The sequence below is a fragment of the Cyprinus carpio genome, chromosome B17 (genome assembly GCF_018340385.1).
Source record: "Cyprinus carpio isolate SPL01 chromosome B17, ASM1834038v1, whole genome shotgun sequence".
NCBI classification, from domain to species: Eukaryota; Metazoa; Chordata; class Actinopteri; order Cypriniformes; family Cyprinidae; genus Cyprinus; species Cyprinus carpio.
The window spans coordinates 25,773,549-25,795,349 of NC_056613.1; the positions used below are offsets into that span (position 1 = coordinate 25,773,549).

Sequence of the window (21,801 nt, forward strand, 5' to 3'; positions counted from 1 at the left end):
ATGGATGCTATAGTTTGTATTTATTTCTTTTTTTTTTTAAATAGGATTCATCAGAAATTAATCTATTTATCAGTATGTTTTCGCTGTTCTAGTTTAGCTATAGTTTGTATTTATTTCTTTCTTTTTTTTATTTATTATTTATGTGTAATTAACTATTCTATCAACTATCAGTCCAAGATCATTTCTGCCCAATTATAATCTGACTTATTAAGCATTTAAAAGGTTTTTGTTTGTTTTGTCCTTGTATAGTCCCATCCAGTCTCTTCCTCCATGACAGCATCACACACTCTTTGTCTCAGTATTATGAGGCAGTGAATGTACTCTAATGGCCTCTGTCTGTTCCTCTTACACACCTCCGCTCAGGTACACCTGTCTCCTCTCCTCTCCGCTCCCATCCCCCTCTCTTTCCTCTGCAGTTGAATAAAGGAGATCAAACGGTGGGCATGTTGTTAAAGCCTATGTCAGTGAGACACCTGTGCTCTGTATAGTACAGTTAAGTCACCTGGACTCAAACTCTACATAGTTACTTGTATTTCTGAGACAAAACAGTGTAAAAAATTGAAAATGTGCTTTCACTAAGTCACCAGGCTTTCATGGCTCATATATTATGATAAAGAATAATATGGAGCTCATATTACAGGCCCAAACTGAGCCAAAAGATAAGATGAAATTCTGATAGCTTCTAATGTAAATCAATGACATATATAGCATAGCAGACTAAATCATTTAAATACCATTTGTTATTTTATGTCTCCCAATAATATGGCTTAGATTCTAATTAATTGCTTGGTTTTATGATCAAAGCTCTCAAGTTGCTTCAGTCCAGGAGGTGTTCAACTTAAAATATTACAAACAATATAAAAAAAGATTCTTATGTTTAAAAATCAGTAAAGTTTTCACAGCAAAAAGACGTTAACCATGACCTGAATGTGGACGCTTTAACAGTTATACTAAATGGCCTTTCACTTGCTAAAAAAAGTCTAATCTACCAATCAGATGACAGAAGGCATGCAGTAGATTGTGTACAAAATGTTTTTCAGTGCATCATGTTGATCATTTAGAGGCCTTGAAAAAAAAAATTTGTGTATCAAATATTACACAGTAGATTTTAGATGGTTAATGAGCTATTTCTATTTGCGCTGACCCTTTAAGTAAACATGAAGGATTGTATTATAAGCATCAAAAAAGACGACTGCATCAGGACATTGTTACAAAGGTAAAAGGGTTTGAGGTCATCCATTAAAAAAAACTGTAATTTCTTAGGTGGAGCGATTGAATGACGCATTACAAAGACAAACATTTTGTCATTTTTCTAGCCCCTAGAATAATTCAAATTATTTCAAAATTTTTGTTGTCCAATGCTGATATATTTTAATTCTGCACTCCTGACCATTGAAGGCTGCATGGTAAGTGCACTGGTTCAACCCTTTAAGAGCTTCTCTGGGTAGTGGGCTTGAGGCGACCCGTGCAGCGAGCACCTGGCCTCTGCATTGCTACCTGAAGAGCAGTGCAATTAGGCTTTTACCGTCCCTGATTAAAACACAAACAGACTCACAGACACATGCACGTGCTTGAACCTTCCCTGAACTCTTGTTGCCTAAATCACGTCTGGTCCAAACAGGCCGTAGTGGAAAATGATCGTTCTGCTCTCTCTTTAGTTATGGGATTTAGCAGATCGCCAGTTTGACACCAGATCAAATTCTTAAATTCCCTCTTTTTCTAAGATTGTGTATTAGTGACATCTTTTAACGTGGGAATGAAAGCGTTAGACAGCTTTAGCACAGGATGCTGAGTGACCTCATTATAGGTGTGGAGCCTGAAAAAAAAGAAGCTTCTTAGGATACTTGCTCTTTTCACGTGGTGCATTGTGTCTGCAACATCAAAAGCTCAATTGAGCAAAGCACTGTTCATCTGCAGCTTATCGCTGCCGGCTCACTTTGATTAGCTCACTTTCAGCCCACAATGGACACATATCTTGCTGGAGTGAGACAATGCCTACAAAGCTGATGCTTCAAATCCTTCTATTCAAATCTACCTCAAAATACAGTTAAGATTGATCCATAGTTGAATAATTGTACCTAACATTATTTTACTCTTTAGATTCTTATTTTTTGTTCTTTTCTTTATTGGTATCTTTCATGAAGACAAAAGATTCTTCACAGAGAAAAGAAGTTCTTTAGATTATTAAAATGTTCTTCACACTAAACCCTGTTCACTGACAGGTTGATTGGGGAACACACAATGGTTCTTTTTAATGGCATCACTACGAAAGTTCACTTAACTCGACAAATTACAAAATATATTATCAGTTTTAATGATTAGAATCTGTCATATTTAAAAGGCCTACAGCCCTACAAGTTCTAAATATATTGCGATGATTAACATGAAAATAGAGGTATTTTGGTTATATTATTGTCTTAATTGTGACCTTTAATCATTGTGGCTGACTAATTAAACTTAATAAAAATGCCTCAACTCTTTTTTTCCTGTTTCTTTTTTATGTTTAATTTATGATAAATTTTTTAAGTTTTAATAATGTCCTATAGCGTTTACAGTACCCTTCAAACTTTATTTGTATGTTCCCTTCATCGTACCGAAGATAGCGAAATACTCTTTAGCGAAGTCTACTTTTGCAGTGAACTTACTGTTGATAAAAACGCTCGTCAAGTATCTTGTTGTTCATTAATATATCAATATAATATCAAAAAATACGATCATTGTGTTATGTAAGTTTTGCCAATTTTCAAGTTTGAACGTGTTCTTAGGCGGAGCATGTAAGATTAGTCTTCCCATGAGCACAACAATAAATTCTGCTGGTTTGGATCAGTGTTTAACACCTCAAGTTCAAAACATAATTACTAGTAGGAAGGAAATGCTGCATCTAGATCAGCAGCTGGATGCTTCTTCGACTTCATTTACATTGTTTACAATCGTTGTTTCTAAAAATTATTTGACATACATTTTAAATAAACAAATAGAGTGTAATATGTGGATTAAAATATGTTTATTTAATCATGCTTGCATTAAAAATGAGTGCAGCCAAGTATGAGAAAATAAATTACATCCATATTCGCATTTAAATCAACAAATGCCCTCCCAATCAACTCGAAACTAGCTTACAATGAGTCGGCTTTTTAGATGAACGAAACCAGACGAGTCTCTTGCAAACAATGTGAATTGAACTTAAAAACGTTGACACTATAAGTGGTGACCTCATATGAGGTGCAATAATTTTACAACTTTTGCTACATTAAGAAAGTGGTTTTTATGTTATCTATTTATTTATAAAAAGCTTTGTTTATTTTTATTTATGGTTTTGCCTATTTATGATGCTCAATAAAGAATTCATAGCTCCTTAGGTCAAACTGTACTCAAAGAGCAGACTTTAATAGGCCAATGAAGAGTCTTAATTGTTCAGAGAAAAGGCAGGCCGAGAACGTCAGAGTTGAGTCGATGACTCCGGTTGGCTGTCCTGTTGGTGTGGGCGGGCATTCGCATCTCCAGGCATGGCAGCCTGTGTTTGCAGTTGTCCCTAACAGCACCGACCGACCGATTCCAGCCCAAACACCTGTGTTTGCTTTTGCGCTCAATCCCCCAATCTTCTCGTTGCAGGTCACATGATCGGCAGATAGCCCCGGCTCCATGGGAATACAAAAGCAGGGGCTTTTAGCACTGTTAATCATTAATGTCAGGCTTCCTTGTGCCCCTCTCTCTTGACGTTGCAGATGTGAATGTTATCTTGCTCATGCATCCAGGTCAGACGTGACTGTGGGTAGCTGCAGGTGAACGTGGCTGATGGAAAGGGTTGAACCAGCAGTTGCCAAATGAAGTGGCACTACGATGAAGATGACAACTGATTGGTTCAGATCTATAAAGAACAACATATTCAGCATGATTAGAGTGTGAAATATTTTGTAAAGTATATATAAAGTAATGGGAAAATGCGTAAATATATACAAGAACACACATTTTAGGTGTCTAAATATCTGTATTCCAGAAAATGCATTGAGATATATAATTAAAAATAAAGCAGCCATTGGGATCTTGTTGGACGGGGTGACTGAGAAAATGGGAGCAATAATGGAAGTTAAAGTCATTTGTGCTAACATGGAACACATCCATCTTTAAGGAATTAAGTTGGCTAAACCACAATCCTGCATTAAAAAGATACTGAGATTTTACTTCTGTCTGAACTTGTTATTGGTTGTTCCAAAGACCCCAACTACCCCCATGCAATTCCCTAATGCATATACACTCTTAAAATTAAAGGTTGCAAGAGGGGGGTTTAGCAGAAATGGTTTCCCCAAAGAACCTTTCATTGAACAGTTCTTAAAAGAACTATCATGTAGTGTAAAGAACATTTAATCATCTAAAGAACCTTTTCCACTGTAAAGAATCTTTTATGGAATGGAAATGTTCCGTGGATGTTAAAGATTCTATTATTTTTTTTAAGTGTAGACATATAGTTGGGTTTAACAAATTAAGTCTCTGTTTCATAGGTAAGAGTTGCAGTGTGTTCATTCCTAACAAAGGAATATATTGATCAAAAAATTTAGGCAGTAGTCAGCATAGATCGAACACCCCGGCAATATAAATAAAGGTCTGAGGTTCAAATTTGTGTGTGAGCTACCTGTACATTGCAATTGTGTATTCTAGTTCTACTAGAATTATTTACTTTAAGACAAATATTCCTTATCCATTGTTTTTTATTGAAACACGTGCAATTTAATTCTATGCAGTAACATGATGGAACCCACAATGTTCAGACATCCCGCCAGATTTACACCACACACTGTTTGTTTGTTCACCCTGGACGCGAATGATAAGAGCTTGGAACATGAGTTCACCGCAAAAATCACTAGTTAACCAAGCCATGTGCCCCCTCTCCTCTGAAGAAACTCCCACCCACACACACACATGCATTACCACTCTGCTCCTGTCAGAGAAATAAAAAGCGGATTATAAGAGGCATATTTCCTGAGCCCAGGCCAATGGGGAAATAAATAGTTCATTTGTTGAGTCAGAGCAGGCCCTAACCATAGTGCGCTTTAAACAAAGGTGCCTGTTTACCAGCAGCAGGTAGAAGATGGATAGCTGGTTAAACATTGCTGGCATACCTGGCCGGTGCCATGGGCCGGTCAATGAGACCTACTGAGGGGACATTGTGTGGCTGAGTCTTATCTCTGCTGTACTCTTTGAGACCAAACCTGTGAGTGAGAGCAAAAGGAACGTTTGAAGAGAAACAGATTATAATGTTTGGCCTTTTCTTTTTCTTTTTTTTTTTTTTTTTTTTTGAGATCATGTGTATAGCCAAGCTGTTATCATTTAGCATTTCTCAAAAGAGTTGGAAGGAAATTGTTAGAAATATATGGAACTAAGAAGTGGGTTTAGTTGAGAAAGATGCAAAACAGTTTAAATGTTCTTTAAGAGCATGACTAATGGTCATCTTTTACCTTTTTCACTTTAAAAATAATAATAAGAAGATGTGAACGGCCATTTCAATTTAAGATGGCATGATTTATAATGTATTCATTTACTTTAAATGTAAAAACTTAGGAAATGCAATTTTATACAGAAATCCATCATTGGATCAAATAATTCAGTTCTGGAAAATTGACAGAATATGAGAATAACCCTAATTTTATTTCATATTTCCCAGCATTTCTCACAGCCTAATACCTAAATAAACATATTATGCAAGCCTTTCACAGCTCCTGGTCTCTCATTTAATGCATGACCAAAATACTGTATCACTTTTACGGCACGTTTATTTTAGCAAGTCTCACTTGGGTATACGCGAAAGCCCTTCAGCAGGGTGTGTTTTTATTCGTGTGTGTTCCCATAGCTGTATCTTTGGCATGTTCCGGTACTTGCTAATCACCCAGATTTTGTGTGTTTCATCTTATATGAGTCAGTCGTTCTCAGCCGTTTCTGTGCAGTAGAGATCTGTGTCGTGTTTCAACACAGCAGATCTCAGCACCCATAAATTACACAGTGGTGGCAACTTAAAGAAGTGCTGAAAAGCCATGAACAGAGCTTTACTTTACTATCAGTGAAGCGTAAGGCTGCACCATCCCACACATGACCTGTTCACACACACTCACACAAATGTGCATGTGTACATACTTGCACTCACACTTACATATAAAAAAACAAAACACAAATGAGTCTTTTTACCTCGTTTTTTTTTTTTTTTTTTTTTTAAGCCATATAACTTATTATTATTCATTTTGGGTTTCATTAAAAATCCAACATCCTTGTGACTGAACTGTGAAATCTGTCATTTTTTTATGAGATCCTATTGCTTAAACCATGTTATGCACTAATGCATTAGTATTAGTATATGAGTCATGACAGGAATGAAATGACTCTTTTCATCAACTTATTCAGTTATCTAGCTGTCTTCATCCATAATTCCATATTATCTTTCTGATGTGTCCGCACTGCTAAAGTAGAGAACACACACACACAAACACAATCAGAGGTCAACCTATTTTACTTTAAGCTGACTAAAGGCTGTTGTGTGTGATGTACAGAGAAAATAACTCAACCCCATATAGTCAAACAAAAGAGCATCATAAGAGTGAACTCAAAAGAACAGAATACATTCTACAATATAAAACAAAAATGTGTGTCAGTTAACCTAAAAATGACATTTAAATATATGCAAAAATCAAAAATATTATAAATTATGACTAAAACAAACAATAGGTTGCTTTTTAAAGGTTTGATTAAATAAAAATAGAGAATAATGGTAACAGCTGTATTGATAACAATTTACAATAACAGTAAATTAGAACAACAATCATGAATCTTTGTTCTGTTCTTGTTCATTTCAATACGATTTTAAGAGTAAAAGTTGCACGTGTTAACATTAATGAACTCTGGGCTTTGAAGAACAAGCAAAGAACAATTGTATTTTAACATGAACAAAGGTTGATAAATGCTATAAAAATGTACTGCTCATTGCTAATGTTAATGCATGAACTAATGTTAACAAATAAGACCTCATCATAAAGTGTTACCTTTGTGTGTTTACTACTTTTTACAGTGTTCAATTACAACACAGAAGCACATGAGCTCTGGAGCAGGCTTTCTCTTTTTGAGCAGCCGTCGCATTGTCATCCCTCTTTCTTTTTTACTGATCAAAGGAGTCGTGTGAATTGTTTTCTTTTGCTACCACTCATTTGTGAAACACATCAGAGAGCTACTGTATCATTAGCACAAACCACATATCAGAACCCGACAAGATAAGGAACAATCTTGACCCCCTTTTTGCTCAGCCGTCCCCCTTAAATGAGAGCACATGCAGAGGTGAAGCCCGGCCACGGAGATATGCACACAATATGTGGCATTAGCGTGTTTGTTTGCGAAATTGTGAAAAGCTATGCAAAAGTATCTAAATGACCATACAGTACAACATACAATGAGAATTAAACACATGGGGCAGCTGGACTCTTATCTGAACGAAACCCAGCAACAAAGGAGCCCTAAGACTAAGAGGCTTGATGCATGGGAAAGCTATGGGCCAGCTATTGTGACTGCCCTTCTGCTGAGCAAATAGTCCAAACTGTTCATTCCCCGTCTTCCATTCTCTCGCCGGCACATTGTTTGTGTCCTTGCATTTCATTCGGCAAGGAAGATTGCTCTCAGGCCCAGTGAGCAAACAGTCCAGAAAAGAGCCGGCTATCTTCTGCTGTTCCCAGGAGAACTAGCATTTTGATTTGGGCTCCAAGCTGTCAGAGGATTGGAGAGTTGATGTCAGGGTGCCTGAATTAATTGCTTTAAGCCGAGGAGGGGGCTGACTGCGTTTATCGCCAACTGTTCAGTAAGATGTTTCCTAGCAATTATGCCCTTGACTTCGGCCGTGAGCTCCTCAGTTGTCTGCGATTATATTTTAGAGGCACGCCACAGGACACGATTAAGGATCCGGGCTAAATAAACTTAAATGTATGTGCGTGGATGGTTAATGGTCTAGGCCTACGTGGGAAAAAGTCATTAAGACCGTATAGAAATTCAGATTCTGTTGGATAGCCTATTACACTGGGAGAAACATCATAGCTTGTTCAATTGGCATTTTCTTTTTCAGGTCAATCGCAATTCAAACGGTGCCTTTTTTGTTGAAAGTGTCTATTTTTCCAAGTGGAACACTCTTCCAAGCGTGCCAAACCTCAATTGCTAAATGTCACAAAGGACATATAGCTGTTACTTCAAGTACCATTTAAAAGCTGAAATTAATAGTAAACCCTATTGTGTTCTTGTCTGTTACCATCAAAGGGCAGCTCAAATGCTAAATAATTCATCTTCTCTATTCCCATCTTTCCTTTTTTCTGTAGCTTTCACGGAGAGAGCATTTGCATGAGTCTTAACCTGTCGCATAAAAGGCACATGGATTTGTTTAGATTATGAACCGCCTCTCACATATGTCTCACTGCTTCATATCCATCATCTGATTTGCTTCAAAGTTGGCATCATGGCAAGGCATCCTCCAACAATACTGTGTTTGCATGTAAAAATGGCTCTGTGGATGATTTGCATCAGTATAGGTTTACATTGGTTGAAGAACGGTCTATGGGAAGAGCGACCTCAATGATGAGTTGAGCCTTTTAAACTTCCTAATACACAGTTATGGTAACGGTTGTTGCTAGAAATGTAGCCTACACCAAACATACATAGCCTAAAGCTCTTTGCTTTGTTATTTAACATTTTAACAAAGACTTTTCCCTATGGAAGAAACGAGTCCATGAAAAAAGTAAAATCTTCCGGGACCAACACCACTGAAAAAGTGAATGGGCGCTAATGCACTCAATTTCATGTGTTTAAATGCTTCTTTTCAAGGTTCTTCAATGAATTCTTCAGAACTATTGATATGCTATTCATGGGGATCAGCTATTCACAATTACTTTTGTATTACAGTTAAGCATACACTTTAGATGTGGCTAAGGGTTCTCGTTAACATTCTCACTAACTGATGCTATTGCCATCGCATCTGTAAATTGGAAAACAAAGACATGCTTGCAGATAATAAATCAGCCACAACAATGAGGAAAGCTCTTGATCTGACAGGAAATTGAATTAAACTGCCTGCTATGTGGCTGTCAGCGTGAGGAGAGGGGTTAAACATTGTGTGTCAGGGGACCACTACTGTGTAGCATCTGAGAGTATAATCTGTTCTAACGTAGCAGAGGCTCCTCCGGGCTTTTTAACAGGCAACACCCAGACATTAATCTCTTTGTGATAAATGCATTTATACTGGATTAAACTGAAGATTGCCTGTAGTTTGAGAAAGGGTTGGTGAATTATTTCTGTCCGAGTTGGGGGATTTACTTTAAGAGCTCTTGCTGTGGACTCTCTGGGGACAGTGTTGGTAGAGATCCTGGATATGTATTTACTAGCAGGTTAAATTTGCCCGTGGCAAGAGATCTGACTTGATCAAATGAAAGAACATCAACTGGTATTTGCTCTCCCATCACTTTTGCTCATGTCTGCTTTTGTTAAGTTGTTTACCAAACAAATAATTTGAATGCAAAATGAATACGGTTCATATATAAAGGTGCTTCTTCATCAAGTTTAAAATTGCAACATTTGTAATAATCATAAAGATGCATCACTACAAAACACCTAAATCCTGCAGCCAGATTATTTGTATGTGTGTGCTTATTCTCCATTGATGCTTGAGGAAAACGATTCTCATGAATGTTGCATGAGTATGCCCATCACCGTCTAAACTACAAGCTCCTCAATGTTGAAAAAAAAATGCAGAAATCACCTTCGTGACATACTCCTCTCACGTACAATAAATTGGACAAGCTCTATCTTGGAATAACCTATCGCCTTTACCATTTCGGCACTGGGAACACATGCAGGACACAATCTGATTCGCTTTTGTTATGCAGGGAATCACGCTGGGGCATCTGGGCTTGTTTGCCTTTGGTGAGAAATGGAGATTGGTTTGGAGGTCTGAATGAATTGCTGGCGTCTGTGTTTATTGCTTTCATTAAGATTTAATGAGTCAAGTGTCCTTCCCAATGACTTAGATTTTACCCGCAGCATTTGACCACAGGAAATGTTGGGCAAGTCTGTGAACTATTGGCATCCATACCATGTAGACATGTGTGTTAATGTAAGTGCACCGGAAATGGCATAGCTGACATCAACATAGTCATTTCTTATTTAATACCCTACTTATTTCAGCCTTAAAATGGAATCTGGCATTTGTCCAGGCAATTTTATCCCTAAAAGATGCTGATGTTTAAGCAATGAATCAGGAGAATGGGTTGGTTGAATGGACATGTGGTTTGGCCTGTACGTCTCAGCAAGAATTTCACACCAAGCTGGTGGATGAGTGTGAACACAGGCCTGAACCATCACACTCTTGCACTATTTCCGCTGCATCTGCCATGATTCTCAGACCACAACACACTGACAGCATGTAGGTCATTTAACAACAGCTCCTAGACAATCATACAGCCTTTTTTAAGCTAAAGAATAATAGACAATGTTCCTATTCAGAGTGTCTGAAGGGTTGGGCATGTACATGACATTAAAAGCAATATGAGAGCAATTCAAAACAATGCCACCTACACATCTCATTAATTACTATAATAAATTACTGGAGAAATGCTCATGTGTGTTATATTTAGAAAACTAGTCAGCTTGTATGACTCCAACAATGTTTTTACCTCATATTAAGAGTTTATATAGCATGTATTGTATCACATGAAATGCAAACATTTCATTAGAGATCAGAAAACATGCATTTCTCCAGCCAAAGAAATATAGAATTATATGGTGAATTACATTAGAGCTACATTCATTTGATCTTTTGCTGTGTGGAATGTCTCTTAACAAAGGTACATTTGATCAGGTTACTGAATTAAAGAAGCAAAGGTGAATCTTTTAATACTTATCGTATTACTCGGATAATATTGTTTAATATTTTCATAACCTATATAATTGTATTTACCAAGGTAGAAGAAGTAGGCTAATGCAGTTTATTGTAAAGGTAAAATATGCATACTCCACGTTTTTGATCTAAATAAAAGAAAAGAAAAACACTCAATGTTTATTAAAAAAAAAATAATAATAATAATAAAGAATAATAATGTTAACTTTTCGTGGTTGTGTTTAGGGGGAAACTATCGTTTTTCCAAAGTACACAACCTCTTCAAGGTTGTCTTTTAGAAATAAAGCGTCTGCTCTCCAGTGTTTTCTGTCCAGTTCATAAATGTTGAATTACTAGGAAAAGCATTTAAAAAGAATTAAGGTTTTATTGCAATTTAAATAGGAAAAGGCGGCAAAAAATCATTTCACCGAGCATTTGAAATATTCATGAAAATATGACATGGAACTATTATTATTACTAATGTTGTTGTCGTCGTAGTTGTTGATGTTGATTAGATGGTTTTATTGATATTTTATCATAATCGGTTCGGGGGGGAATTTATCTTTATTTATTTATTTTAGTTTATTTTTCTTTTTTTGTGCTAGTTTTTGCGCATGTAATCGTATTGCGCAGCGTTTAAAAAGTCTCAAAGACTATTACAAAGACTAACCTAATCCTATTCGGCATACTGCAGTAAAAACTGCCTTTCTAACTTTAGGGCGTAGATTAGGCGTCTGTGTTGAGCATTAATATAGTGTGGGACAGCAGCAGGATTAAGAGTATTTGGTCTTAAATCGGGGTAGTGCGAACGGTCCCTCCCCAGCAATGGGTTAAAGCGGCATTACAGCTTGTAAGATGGGTGTCCCGCAGATCTCCCTGGAGACCAGCTCCACTTGGGTGTTCCAGGACTGAGCAGAGAGCAAAATACGTGCTAAAGCCATTTAGCTGCATGACCCGATGTAGTTTAGATGCCACCATGCGCAGTCCTGCAATTCGGATCAGACTGTGTTTCTGATTAGCTAAACTATTTTGTGCTTTAGGTAACAATATGAGTCGTTTATGTGCATTCAATTTAATTAAAAAAAATTGGAATGGATTTGAATGGATTCCCATTCATGTAAGTGTGTACATTAACCATTTTTGGCCTGTATTAAGTTTGTAGGTGACGTAGCTACTTATGAAAGTTTAGGCGATGCCCATAGCTCTCCTTGAGAAACTTTATACTCCTAATGAGAATTTTGAGGACCAGTTGTTTACATTCCGACTTTCATTTGCAGTATGATATGCAAATTGGGCGACTCTGACGAAAAGCAATTACACAGGGTTACCTAAGTGAGAAGGGAAAACACTCCAGGGAAAAGCTGATCTCGTTGCTATAACAACAATAATAGTTCGATTTTTAGGTTTTGTTTTAATTCGTTTTATCTTACAGCCTTAAAAAAAGAAATATAGTTTAGATCATACATTTATATTGCATCCTTTAAAGTAGTCTAATACCTAAAAGCATATTGAATTTTCTCATTCCAGGCCTCCTGTCTTAGATACTCAAATAGTCACAATTAAATATGGTTAATATTATTACTTTTATTATTATTATTATTATTATTATTATTATTATTATTATCGTGGTCGTCCTTGATCCTTGCATTTTTTTTTTTTACATTGTAACCTATAGAATCAGAATAGAAACAATCTGACTTGCTACCACTCCTTTTATTCATTTCTTTACGTTGTGAGGGTAAACCTGATCTTTCTGTAAATTGTCATGGTAAGACTTATTTTGTCTAATGTCAAACATTAGGTCTATCTAGGGTGCTGATGGCTGTTGTTATTCGTGTTTCTGGAGCGAAGTTAACACACCAGAAATTACTCTTGGTTGTCGAAAATAATTTAATTTGTAGAACGTTTCGCATTCGTTAAATTGGAGACTTGTACGAGCGTAAAATCCTTTGTCTGCATTGATAATTTGGTTGCAAAGTCGTTTATATCTCGATAACAAGTTTGTCAGATTAAAAAAAAAAAAAAAGACATCACTTCTGTAGCTATACGCTACCTGAGAAGAACTCCATTTGATGTGCTGCTGTTACTGGCACGGCGAAAGCAATGCATGTCTTCTCCGGTATCATTGGCATCAATCAGCTGGAATAGCGTTCTGACAGTCGGCTGAAAGAGCCCCTTAATATCAGCTCTGTTCAAGCGTCGAGCTACATTGCCGTGAAATCGCATTGTTGCACGCACAAACCTCCTATATGAAATCCGTATTAAGCCAAACACGCAGCATGCATCGAAAGCCTCAGCAGTGAGCTGGATATAATGATGAAAATGTTCGTACCTGGAGCCTGCAGAACGGTATCGGAGCCTCTCCCGCTGCCTTCTGCACAGGGCTGGAAGCCTCGCGGCATTTATTTGAGCTCAAACTCTGTCAATGTTGACTTTAGCAACAAAGCAAAGATTTCACTGCCTCGCTAGTTTAAAAAAAAAAAAATGATTATTTTACCAAGATATCGATCAGTGCACTATAAAAATTCAGCCTAGGATTATGTTTAAAACGAGGGGCAGCGAAATTTAATTTCTGTGTAAATTTACCTAGAAGTGACGTGCTCTTATTCAAAGTTTACACTCGTGTGATTTGATTGCTCATGTACACATCCTATATGTATTAATACCGCCTTTTTCATTGTTTACCAGTTTTTGTTTATTCGCAGATCATGGGGGTTTGAAATACAATGGAATGGACTGAGAACTAAAAACACAGAGCTAACAAAACCAGGCCTTCTTTGCCATTATTCAAGTTGAACGAGAATTCTCTTAGTGTACACATTCATGTGATACCCCAGAGGGATGATTTGTTGGCCACAGATGACTTCTTGATCTGCAAGTTTATTATTAAAAGGTGAAAGCCTGTAACACAGCTTCCTTATGTGTGTCGGAGAAGCAGTGCGATGCCTGTCAAATGTGCCCCAATACATTAACATTTCTATTTCTGCTTTTAGTTAGGACTTATTTTCCTGTTATTAGCCTTTTACATAAGAGGGGTCTCAGGTCTTATTTAAATTTTGGAAAGAAACGAGAGACTTCGTAAAAATGACAGAAGATGTTGCGGATTTAGAAATTGGAGCTTTTTTTATTTATTTATTTAATTATTTATTTTTCCGGTTATGTTTCATTATAAAAATATACAAAATGTATACAGAAATATTTCTTGCAAAAATGTTGAACTGTTTTAATTAACGGAGACTGTATTTCGTGACATTTTTATTTAATTTGACATCAAAAGGGTCTCGCGTCTAATTCTTAGAAATATGAGACTTTCTAAAGATAAAAGAGATTCAGAAATGGGCTCGGTTCTTTGTTTATTTTTTGTTATGACTCATTGAAATAAAAAATCTTATGTCATAATACATATTCTGTTCATGTATAAATAAATATATAATTATATAGATAATATGCAAATAATTTGCTTTTCCTTCTTAACACAACGCTACATTTTATTGTTGTGATAATAGATTTCAAGTGACTACTGCTTTTTTAAGTAAAATGCAGTAGGCCTACATCTTTCAAGGCGTTCGAATATAATCTTAATACTGATTATTTAGGAAATGTATGAATGTTTTGAAAAGTATGTAATTAAAGGCAGTTTCGCTTAATTCATATATGGGGGGAGGGCAATTTCTTGGACTATTTTTCTGTTTTTATTGTTGATATTAATTCAGATCATGGTTGAAAATAGGAAAGAAATCATTTAGTCAAAATAATTCAACTGTGGCAGATTAAATATAAATCTGTAGCCCTCACAACTAACAAGTGGTTCATATGTGCAAATACCTTGATAATTCGTTGAGCAAAATGATATTTATTATTATTATTGCTGTTGCCCACAACACAATAACACAAATGAGTGAAAATCAAAACACTTTAATATAGATTCTGTTCTTGTCATCAACTACAAGAATACACATTTACAAGCCATAAATAAGTTTACACAAGTGATTGAAGAACTTCAATCCGTCCGCAGTCCTTCGGTCTGGTTTTGGGTCCATTTTCAAAAGCCGCCTCGAGGAGTTCGTCACATTGTCAACAGATCTTTTACAAAATAATTACTAACGAACATCTAAATTAACGGGGAACGTCAAAAAATCAGAATACATATACACAAACATTTTACAAATGTACAAATTGTCACAAGGTCCGTGAAAGTTTAGGAAGAGTTCAGGATGGGCCTGGAGTACACACCTTGATAATACGATGTGTCCGGCGAATCCAGGCCCGCTTTGCTCGCCATGGAGCCCATGGATAGCGCGCCGGTCATCGGAGAGCCGTAACCGTAATGCATCACCTGCTCGTATGTCTTTAGGTCCATTTTGTGATGCTGTTGCTCCGAGGACATGAGGTTGTTAATGGAGAAGGGATGATTGAAGGAATAGTGATGTTCTGGCTTCAGGTGTCCATCATGTGCCAAAACAGAGTGATGTTGGGCCAGGAGATGCTGCGCTTGGGAGCTCGGGGAGGCTCCGTGGTCCGGGCTCAGACCCTGAGCCGACTTCATTTCTGACAGGGATCTTTTGTGCTCGTTGCTGGACGAGTTGGAACGAGGAGATTCGTTCCCGTTGCAGCTTTCAGAGCTGCTGTTCGAGCCGCCCTCCGAGGTTTTCCGACCTGGCTCCTTGCTCATTTTCCTGTCGCACTTGAAGCGCTTTTGCCTCCTCAGATAGCAGCCGTTTTCGAACATGTTTCCGGAATCGGGGTGAAGGGTCCAAAACGAGCCTTTGCCAGGCTTATCCGGGGAGCGCGGCACTTTCAGGAAGCAGTCGTTGAAGGACAGCGAGTGGCGGATAGAGTTCTGCCAGCGCTGCTGGTTCTGTCGGTAAAAAGGGAAAAGGTCCATTATCCACTGATAGATCTCACTGAGGGTCAGCATCTTACTGGGCGACTGCTGGATGGCCATGGTTATTAGAGAAATGTACGAGTAGGGCGGCTTGGCGTGCGTGTAGCTCCTCCGGTAGGTCTTCGGGTCTCTTGATCTGTTTATGTTCGACTGGCCATACATGGGGCTCATAGCGTTCATGTTGCTGTACGAGGTTAAGGCGTTCATGGAGGGCGCTTGCGCTGCCATGGGGCTCATGGTCGGGCTCAGGGCTGCGCTCATGCCCGTCATCCCCGCGCCCATGCCGGCCATCGCTCCCGTGCCGGGAGACATGCCTGTCATTGAGGGACTCATACCCGTGTTGACATAGGACATGTTCATGCTGTTAGCTGCTGCCATGTTTGCGGTCGAACTCATTCCGGACATGGTCATGTAAGTGTTCATGGAGTTCATTCCCAATCCGGTGTTCATGTTGCTCACGGAGGTGTAACACTGTGAAAGAAATCAGACAATGCCTTTAAGTGCAATGCAATACCAAGCATTAAATATTTAGAATCGTTGCGTTGGCCTCGCTAAACTGGAAAGAGAAACATAAGAAACAGGGATTTGTTTTGTTTTTAATTGCAGCATATACACTGTTTAATATAGAAAGGTTTTACTAAATAGTTCGTTTTGTTGGGGTTAAGAAAAAATAATCTAATTAATCTGGAGATGTGTCATAAAGTGAAAGGTATTTTTGTCAGTTACAGGTTTCCAACAAATTACAGGAAACCCCAGCTGTAGTCGATATTACAGCCACTCAGAAATTTAAAACCAAGAACAGCGGGCTATTTGTTTAAAAGTCAAATGCCCGGTTATTTTCGCTTTCGAACGCCCCATGTTGTTGAAGAAGAAAACCAATGTATTCGTCGGCATCCGTAATTGGAAATCAAAAGTTTGCATTGCATGTCAAGCACAACTTTGTTAGGATAGTGCAGGGCGTCGAGATGATGGGGGAGGATTTGGAGGCGCCTCAAGTCAATATTTGATCTCAAAGTTAATATTATCTCAGGGCTAATATTGAGTTGTATAAAAACCGGATCGGATTTCGACGAGGAGAAAAAAAAATACATATATATTTATTTAGGTGAGTTACCCACCTCGGGCTCTCCGTAGTAAGTGCTCCAGTCAGCTGCGTGTTCGTGTCCCTCCATTTTGACAGCACCGAGCATCCTGGAAAAAAGTTTCCTCTACTTTTCAAAACGCTTCCCCACACGAGAAATGCCGGTATTGTGTGTCCTTTGGCAGCCAAAGAGGGTTGTTGGGGACCACGGGATACACTCGTGTCGTCGTCGTGCTCTCCTCCTGTCAAGGGCTGGCGCATGTGTGTATGTGTGTGTGTGTGTATCTGAGATGACTGCAGTTGAAATGACGCCTGCTGCTGGCTCTTAACGCTGAGATATAGCTCTGTGCGCCCGGGCGAGCCTCCAATCCCTACTGCTTCACTCGGCCCCTATTTGAATAATCTGCTCACACCTAGGCGTGAGACTTCTCCATTTGCCCCCCATTGTACACCTGCGCAGCTTGAAAAGAGCAGCCCCATTTGAAAAGATTCATTATATCCTAATCTTATTGTATTCTAGCGGGAGAAAGGGGGAATAGAAGTTTGGACTGCTGGGAGAGGAGTGGTTTGAAATCACATCCAGATAAAATTGGGGAGAACGGCTTTAAGAATGCCAACACCTCTGGCTTCAAGTATAGTTTTTATTCAGATAGACCAACTGTCCGAGTGTTATTATTATTATTATTATTATTATTATTATTATTATTATTATTATTATTAGTTCTTATAAACAGTATTTATTATTCGCAATCAGTGGGAATCAATTTTTTAAATGCATATAAGCAAATCCATCTCACTTTATTTATTTATTTCTTAACAGCTTTTTTAACTATTTAATACATTTTCTTGTGAGAGCTCAATAAAGTCCAATAAATAAAATTTTTAACTAATAATTTAAAGGAGTATTTGCTAAAGGACAGTATTTTAATATATATATATATATATATAGGCCTATATATATATTATTAACAAAATATAAGAGAAAGCAGGACGACTGATCGAAACGTGCTCATAATGCATTGTTTGTTCTAAAATGTTTTTGCCTATTTTGAATTAATTTGTTTACCTGTGCTCTAGTTTATGTAACTAATAGCGGTACGCAGTTTGCTAATGTAAGAGCAGGTCATTTGTGTTGATTCTGCAGAGCTCAGTGGCAAGATTTGATTGCCTTCATTAAACAAAGTAGCCTAACATTTATACACTTTGTTTGACTTTCCACGATATTTAGCTGGTGGTGGTTTGGTGCACTGAGGACAACGAAAAAAACGCACAATACGTGAAGCCTACAACAACATAATTGCTTATATTTTCATGGTCTTCTTTTGGCCTTTGATTGCTTTGCATCTCTTGATTTTTTGCAAACAATTAAGTGCGCCCTCTCTTGGTCTACAAATTGATTTTTCCACAGAAATAGGTTAGTATGCTCAATTGTTAACACTTTAAAATAACATAGCCTACATGGTAAGGTTTTTTTTTTTTAACATTACTGAATTATTTGTTTAACAGATCACTAGCTATTACCATTCAAATAGTCGAAACGTAACTCAATTTTCATGTATTTTTATACTCAAGCGTACATACTGTTTTTTTAAGCATTGTATAACGAACAATTTAATATTTAAATGACACAAAAATCATGTCGGTTAAAGTTCGGTATCAGTTCATTTTAGAATCACATTTTAACTAAATGTGCAGGCTGAATAGTGTCATTCCTTATCATTTTTAATAAATTAATATTTCTTCAAATAGTTCAGCGAGGCGTCAACTCTTTTTTGATTTGACACGTGCCTCACCAGCGTAGTAATTTTGTAGAATCAGATTTAGTGTGTATTTGTGTATAACAAGGGTACAATTTGCAAATAGAATGACGGAGTTTATTTGGACCTGTGTGTATTGTGTAAACGGTGTAAGTTTGACGTGCTCACAGACACCGCTAAACGCGTGGAGCATCACCGAACAAATAACGTTCAGCATATCCGTAGCAGTTTCTTATTGTGGTTTGACATGTTGTATGCCACTGAGCATCTTCAACGATGGTAGTCATGAAGACAAATCTTTTTTTGTTGTGACATTGTAACAGTAATTCAATAAACATGGGCCCTCACTAGAAATTGAGGCTTTATTTATGCTGATTATGTAGCTTGTTGGGATAAAGTTGAAGTGATTGAAAATAAGTATTCCTTCAGTTTAAATGAGAATTGTTCATCTTTAAAATGTGTGCAAATGGGTCTACTTCTTGTGTTTAACAAGTTCACATTACCTTGATTATTTAAAATGTATTAAACCTTTACATATATTAAAATGTAACTATTTAAAATTATTTTTTCTGAATTTAAATTGAATAATAAAAAGCGCACTATAATTTAAAAGCTGTCTCTTGATCTACATCTCAAATAAAGAGATTGAAGTGTGTGTGTGTGTGTGTGTGTGTGTGTGTGTGTGTGTGTGTGTGTGTGTGTGTGTGTGTGTGTGTGTGTGTGTGTTTTAATCTAATTTCACCAAGCTAGACTAAACTAGGTAACTAGGCTTACCTAAATTTTGAAAAAATAAATATTCAGCTGTTGATGCCTTTTAAATTACATGGCACAATGTCCTCCTGGATTATTTTGTTTGAAGTTAATTATTAATGGACAAGGTACAGACTGTGAACACATTCTGTGTAGAAGGTCACTATTTTGTATTTGGTGGAAATGCGAGAGGAACGTGTCTTTGAGTAAACACCACGTTGGAGCATAGGTCCAGACTTTGTTCCTGATCACCTCTGAACTTGGGTTGGCACATGTCTCTCAAAATATCAAGGTCTAACGCAAAACTTTTAGATATTTTATGGAGGCGCACTTTCTTTCTCTAAGCTTCAGGATTTTCTCTGCTTCTGTGCGTGGCCTAGAGCTCGATCATTCATCATGCGATTCAGCGCGCTCTCTGTGTTGCAATACTGTCACTGTGGGTGGCGCCTTGGTGATCCTCCTCAATCTCATACATTAGGGCCTGTATTCTCAGTAAATATTGCCATAGAATCATTAAACACTGACCTCCATTCTCCTTTCTGTCACTAGGAATTCATGTTTGAGATCATAGAGAGGTCAGGATATTTCAATGTACTAGAAGCAGATATATAGATAGATAGATAGATAGATAGATAGATAGATAGATAGATAGATAGATAGATAGATAGATAGATAGATAGATAGATAGATAGATAGATAGATAGATAGATAGATAGATAGATAGATAGATAGTTAAAGTGAGGCAGCAGGAATGTGTTACTTGGAGCTCCTCTTTCACAAAAGAGGCCTTTAAACAAAACTATGTTTGTTCTAATTTCTCCTTCTTTTTTTGGCATTTGCACTTTTACCCTGTCATTTATCTGATGGAACACAAAAGGGCCAGCAGGTTAACCTTACGTTTCATCTGTGTGAAACCGATAACTGGATCTCTTTCTTTCCAAATAAAAGATGCTAAAATGTTTGCCGCACAGTGTCTGTGGCGACAGTAAACATTCCAGAGCGAGACAGGAGTTTGTTCTGGCTATTATCTGGCACAGCTGTGACAACCCCTGTTGGCTGCAGGTTTGTGGCCAACTAAAGCATGTTTACCTGGAAATGAATCTCAAAAGTAGTGCGACGGGGAATGCACACAACGCCGGTTGGATGCAGAGGGGGGAAAAATGCAGTCCTGCCATTGAAATGCCATTCAAAGCCAAAGGGGTGGTACGGAAGATATTGCACAGGGGCCTGGGCGCAAACAGTGGCGTAAATGGGCCAAAGGACTTCTTCAAATACGCACATTTTGATATTGAGAAGCATTCGCCGAGGACTGCCCCGTAGTGCTCTTCTATTTGGTCTGTATCCAAGGCCCACTGCAATACGCTTCTGTTGTCATGCAAAAAAGAGCACGGCACAATCATGCATACCTCAAACACAGTGCCAATCCACATCCAGCAAGCCCAGCGTACTGGAGGATCTGAATGAAAATCAAACATCTCTTCATTTCGCCTAAATGACCAAACCAAGCAGAAGTTAAACGGGGTGACAGAGGGGAACAAAACAAAGCCTTCCGAAGGCTTGAGATGGTAAATCTCTTAATTGATCAGATTAATGCATTATAATGCTTTGGCATGTCTGACAAACTATAACCCCTCTGAGGACAAAAAGGTTCGGATTAAATCCATTATTTTAATCCTTCCATTTTAATGTATGCCACAGCAAAAATGTAATATCACATAACCCTCCATTGCTATTCATCAGTGAGGGAACTGCAAAGTCAACACACATTTTAATTACAAGCCAAAAGCAATTAAACGTGAGGACAAGCGTCAGTATGCTAATTAAATGGCAGGCTCCCGTGGGAAGAGAAGCTCTTAAATATCACTGCTATCAGTCCAGATTGAGGACTACGAGCTGCCATCGTTCACACTCACCTGACACATTTTCACCTCCCAGCTGCAGTAAAGCAAACACGGGCTTGACTCAAATCAATTCATTAGGGAAAGTTATTAAAGAGGTGACAGAGCGTGTAACGTGAAGTTAGTAAGAGATTAGAGTTTCCTCTCTCCTTCCATTAGTAAGGTTAGAAATGGTAATAGAGGAAATTGAGTCCAGTAGAGCTCCTTTTTGGATTTTTAAGATATATGTTTCCTAGAAAGACCAGAAAACCACATACTTTATCTTGATCAGTAGATTGTGCCATTTGTAAATCAGTGCCAATCATTAGCCTATCTGCGTTTGTGCCTGTTGAACTGACTGATGCAGGCTTCAGCCCCTCAAGAAAACAGCCACGTTTCAGTTTTACATCAGTCAGAAGGCATTTGACTGTTCCCATTTTCCATTATTCCCATGTCTGCCGGAGGCCAGTCTTATCTGTATTCCGGGCTGATAGGTGATAGTGAGTTTGGGATTAAAGTAGCTGGAATGAAGGCTGACCCAATGCAACCATCATGTTTCAGCTTCA

The 21,801-nt window shown here is 37.9% G+C and overlaps 1 protein-coding gene and 1 long non-coding RNA gene across 2 annotated transcripts; both read right to left on the reverse strand.

The window, feature by feature from the left end:
* Positions 1–2,987: 2,987 nt before the first annotated feature.
* On the reverse strand, positions 2,988–13,982 carry LOC122140200. The gene is made up of 2 exons (XR_006156900.1): positions 13,218–13,982; positions 2,988–3,868 (listed from the first exon to the last, which is right to left on the reverse strand). It is a non-coding gene; the product is annotated as an uncharacterized LOC122140200 (long non-coding RNA).
* Positions 13,983–14,784: 802 nt separating this feature from the next.
* LOC109080104 (forkhead box protein A2-like) lies at positions 14,785–17,321 on the reverse strand. Its single transcript, XM_042742932.1, has 2 exons — positions 16,889–17,321; positions 14,785–16,241 (listed from the first exon to the last, which is right to left on the reverse strand). The coding sequence occupies exons 1-2, from the start codon at positions 16,958–16,960 to the stop codon at positions 15,084–15,086; spliced, it is 1,230 nt and encodes a 409-aa protein (XP_042598866.1). The 5' UTR covers positions 16,961–17,321; the 3' UTR covers positions 14,785–15,083.
* Between the last annotated feature and the right edge of the window lie 4,480 nt (positions 17,322–21,801).

Coding starts and splice junctions, on each gene's coding strand:
- LOC109080104 (XM_042742932.1), bottom strand. CDS start 16,960: ATGCTCGGTGCTGTCAAAATGGAGGGACACGAACACGCAGCTGACTGG. Junction 16,242..16,888: donor CTTACTACGGAGAGCCCGAG/GTGGGTAACTCA, acceptor TTTCTTTCACAG/TGTTACACCTCCGTGAGCAA.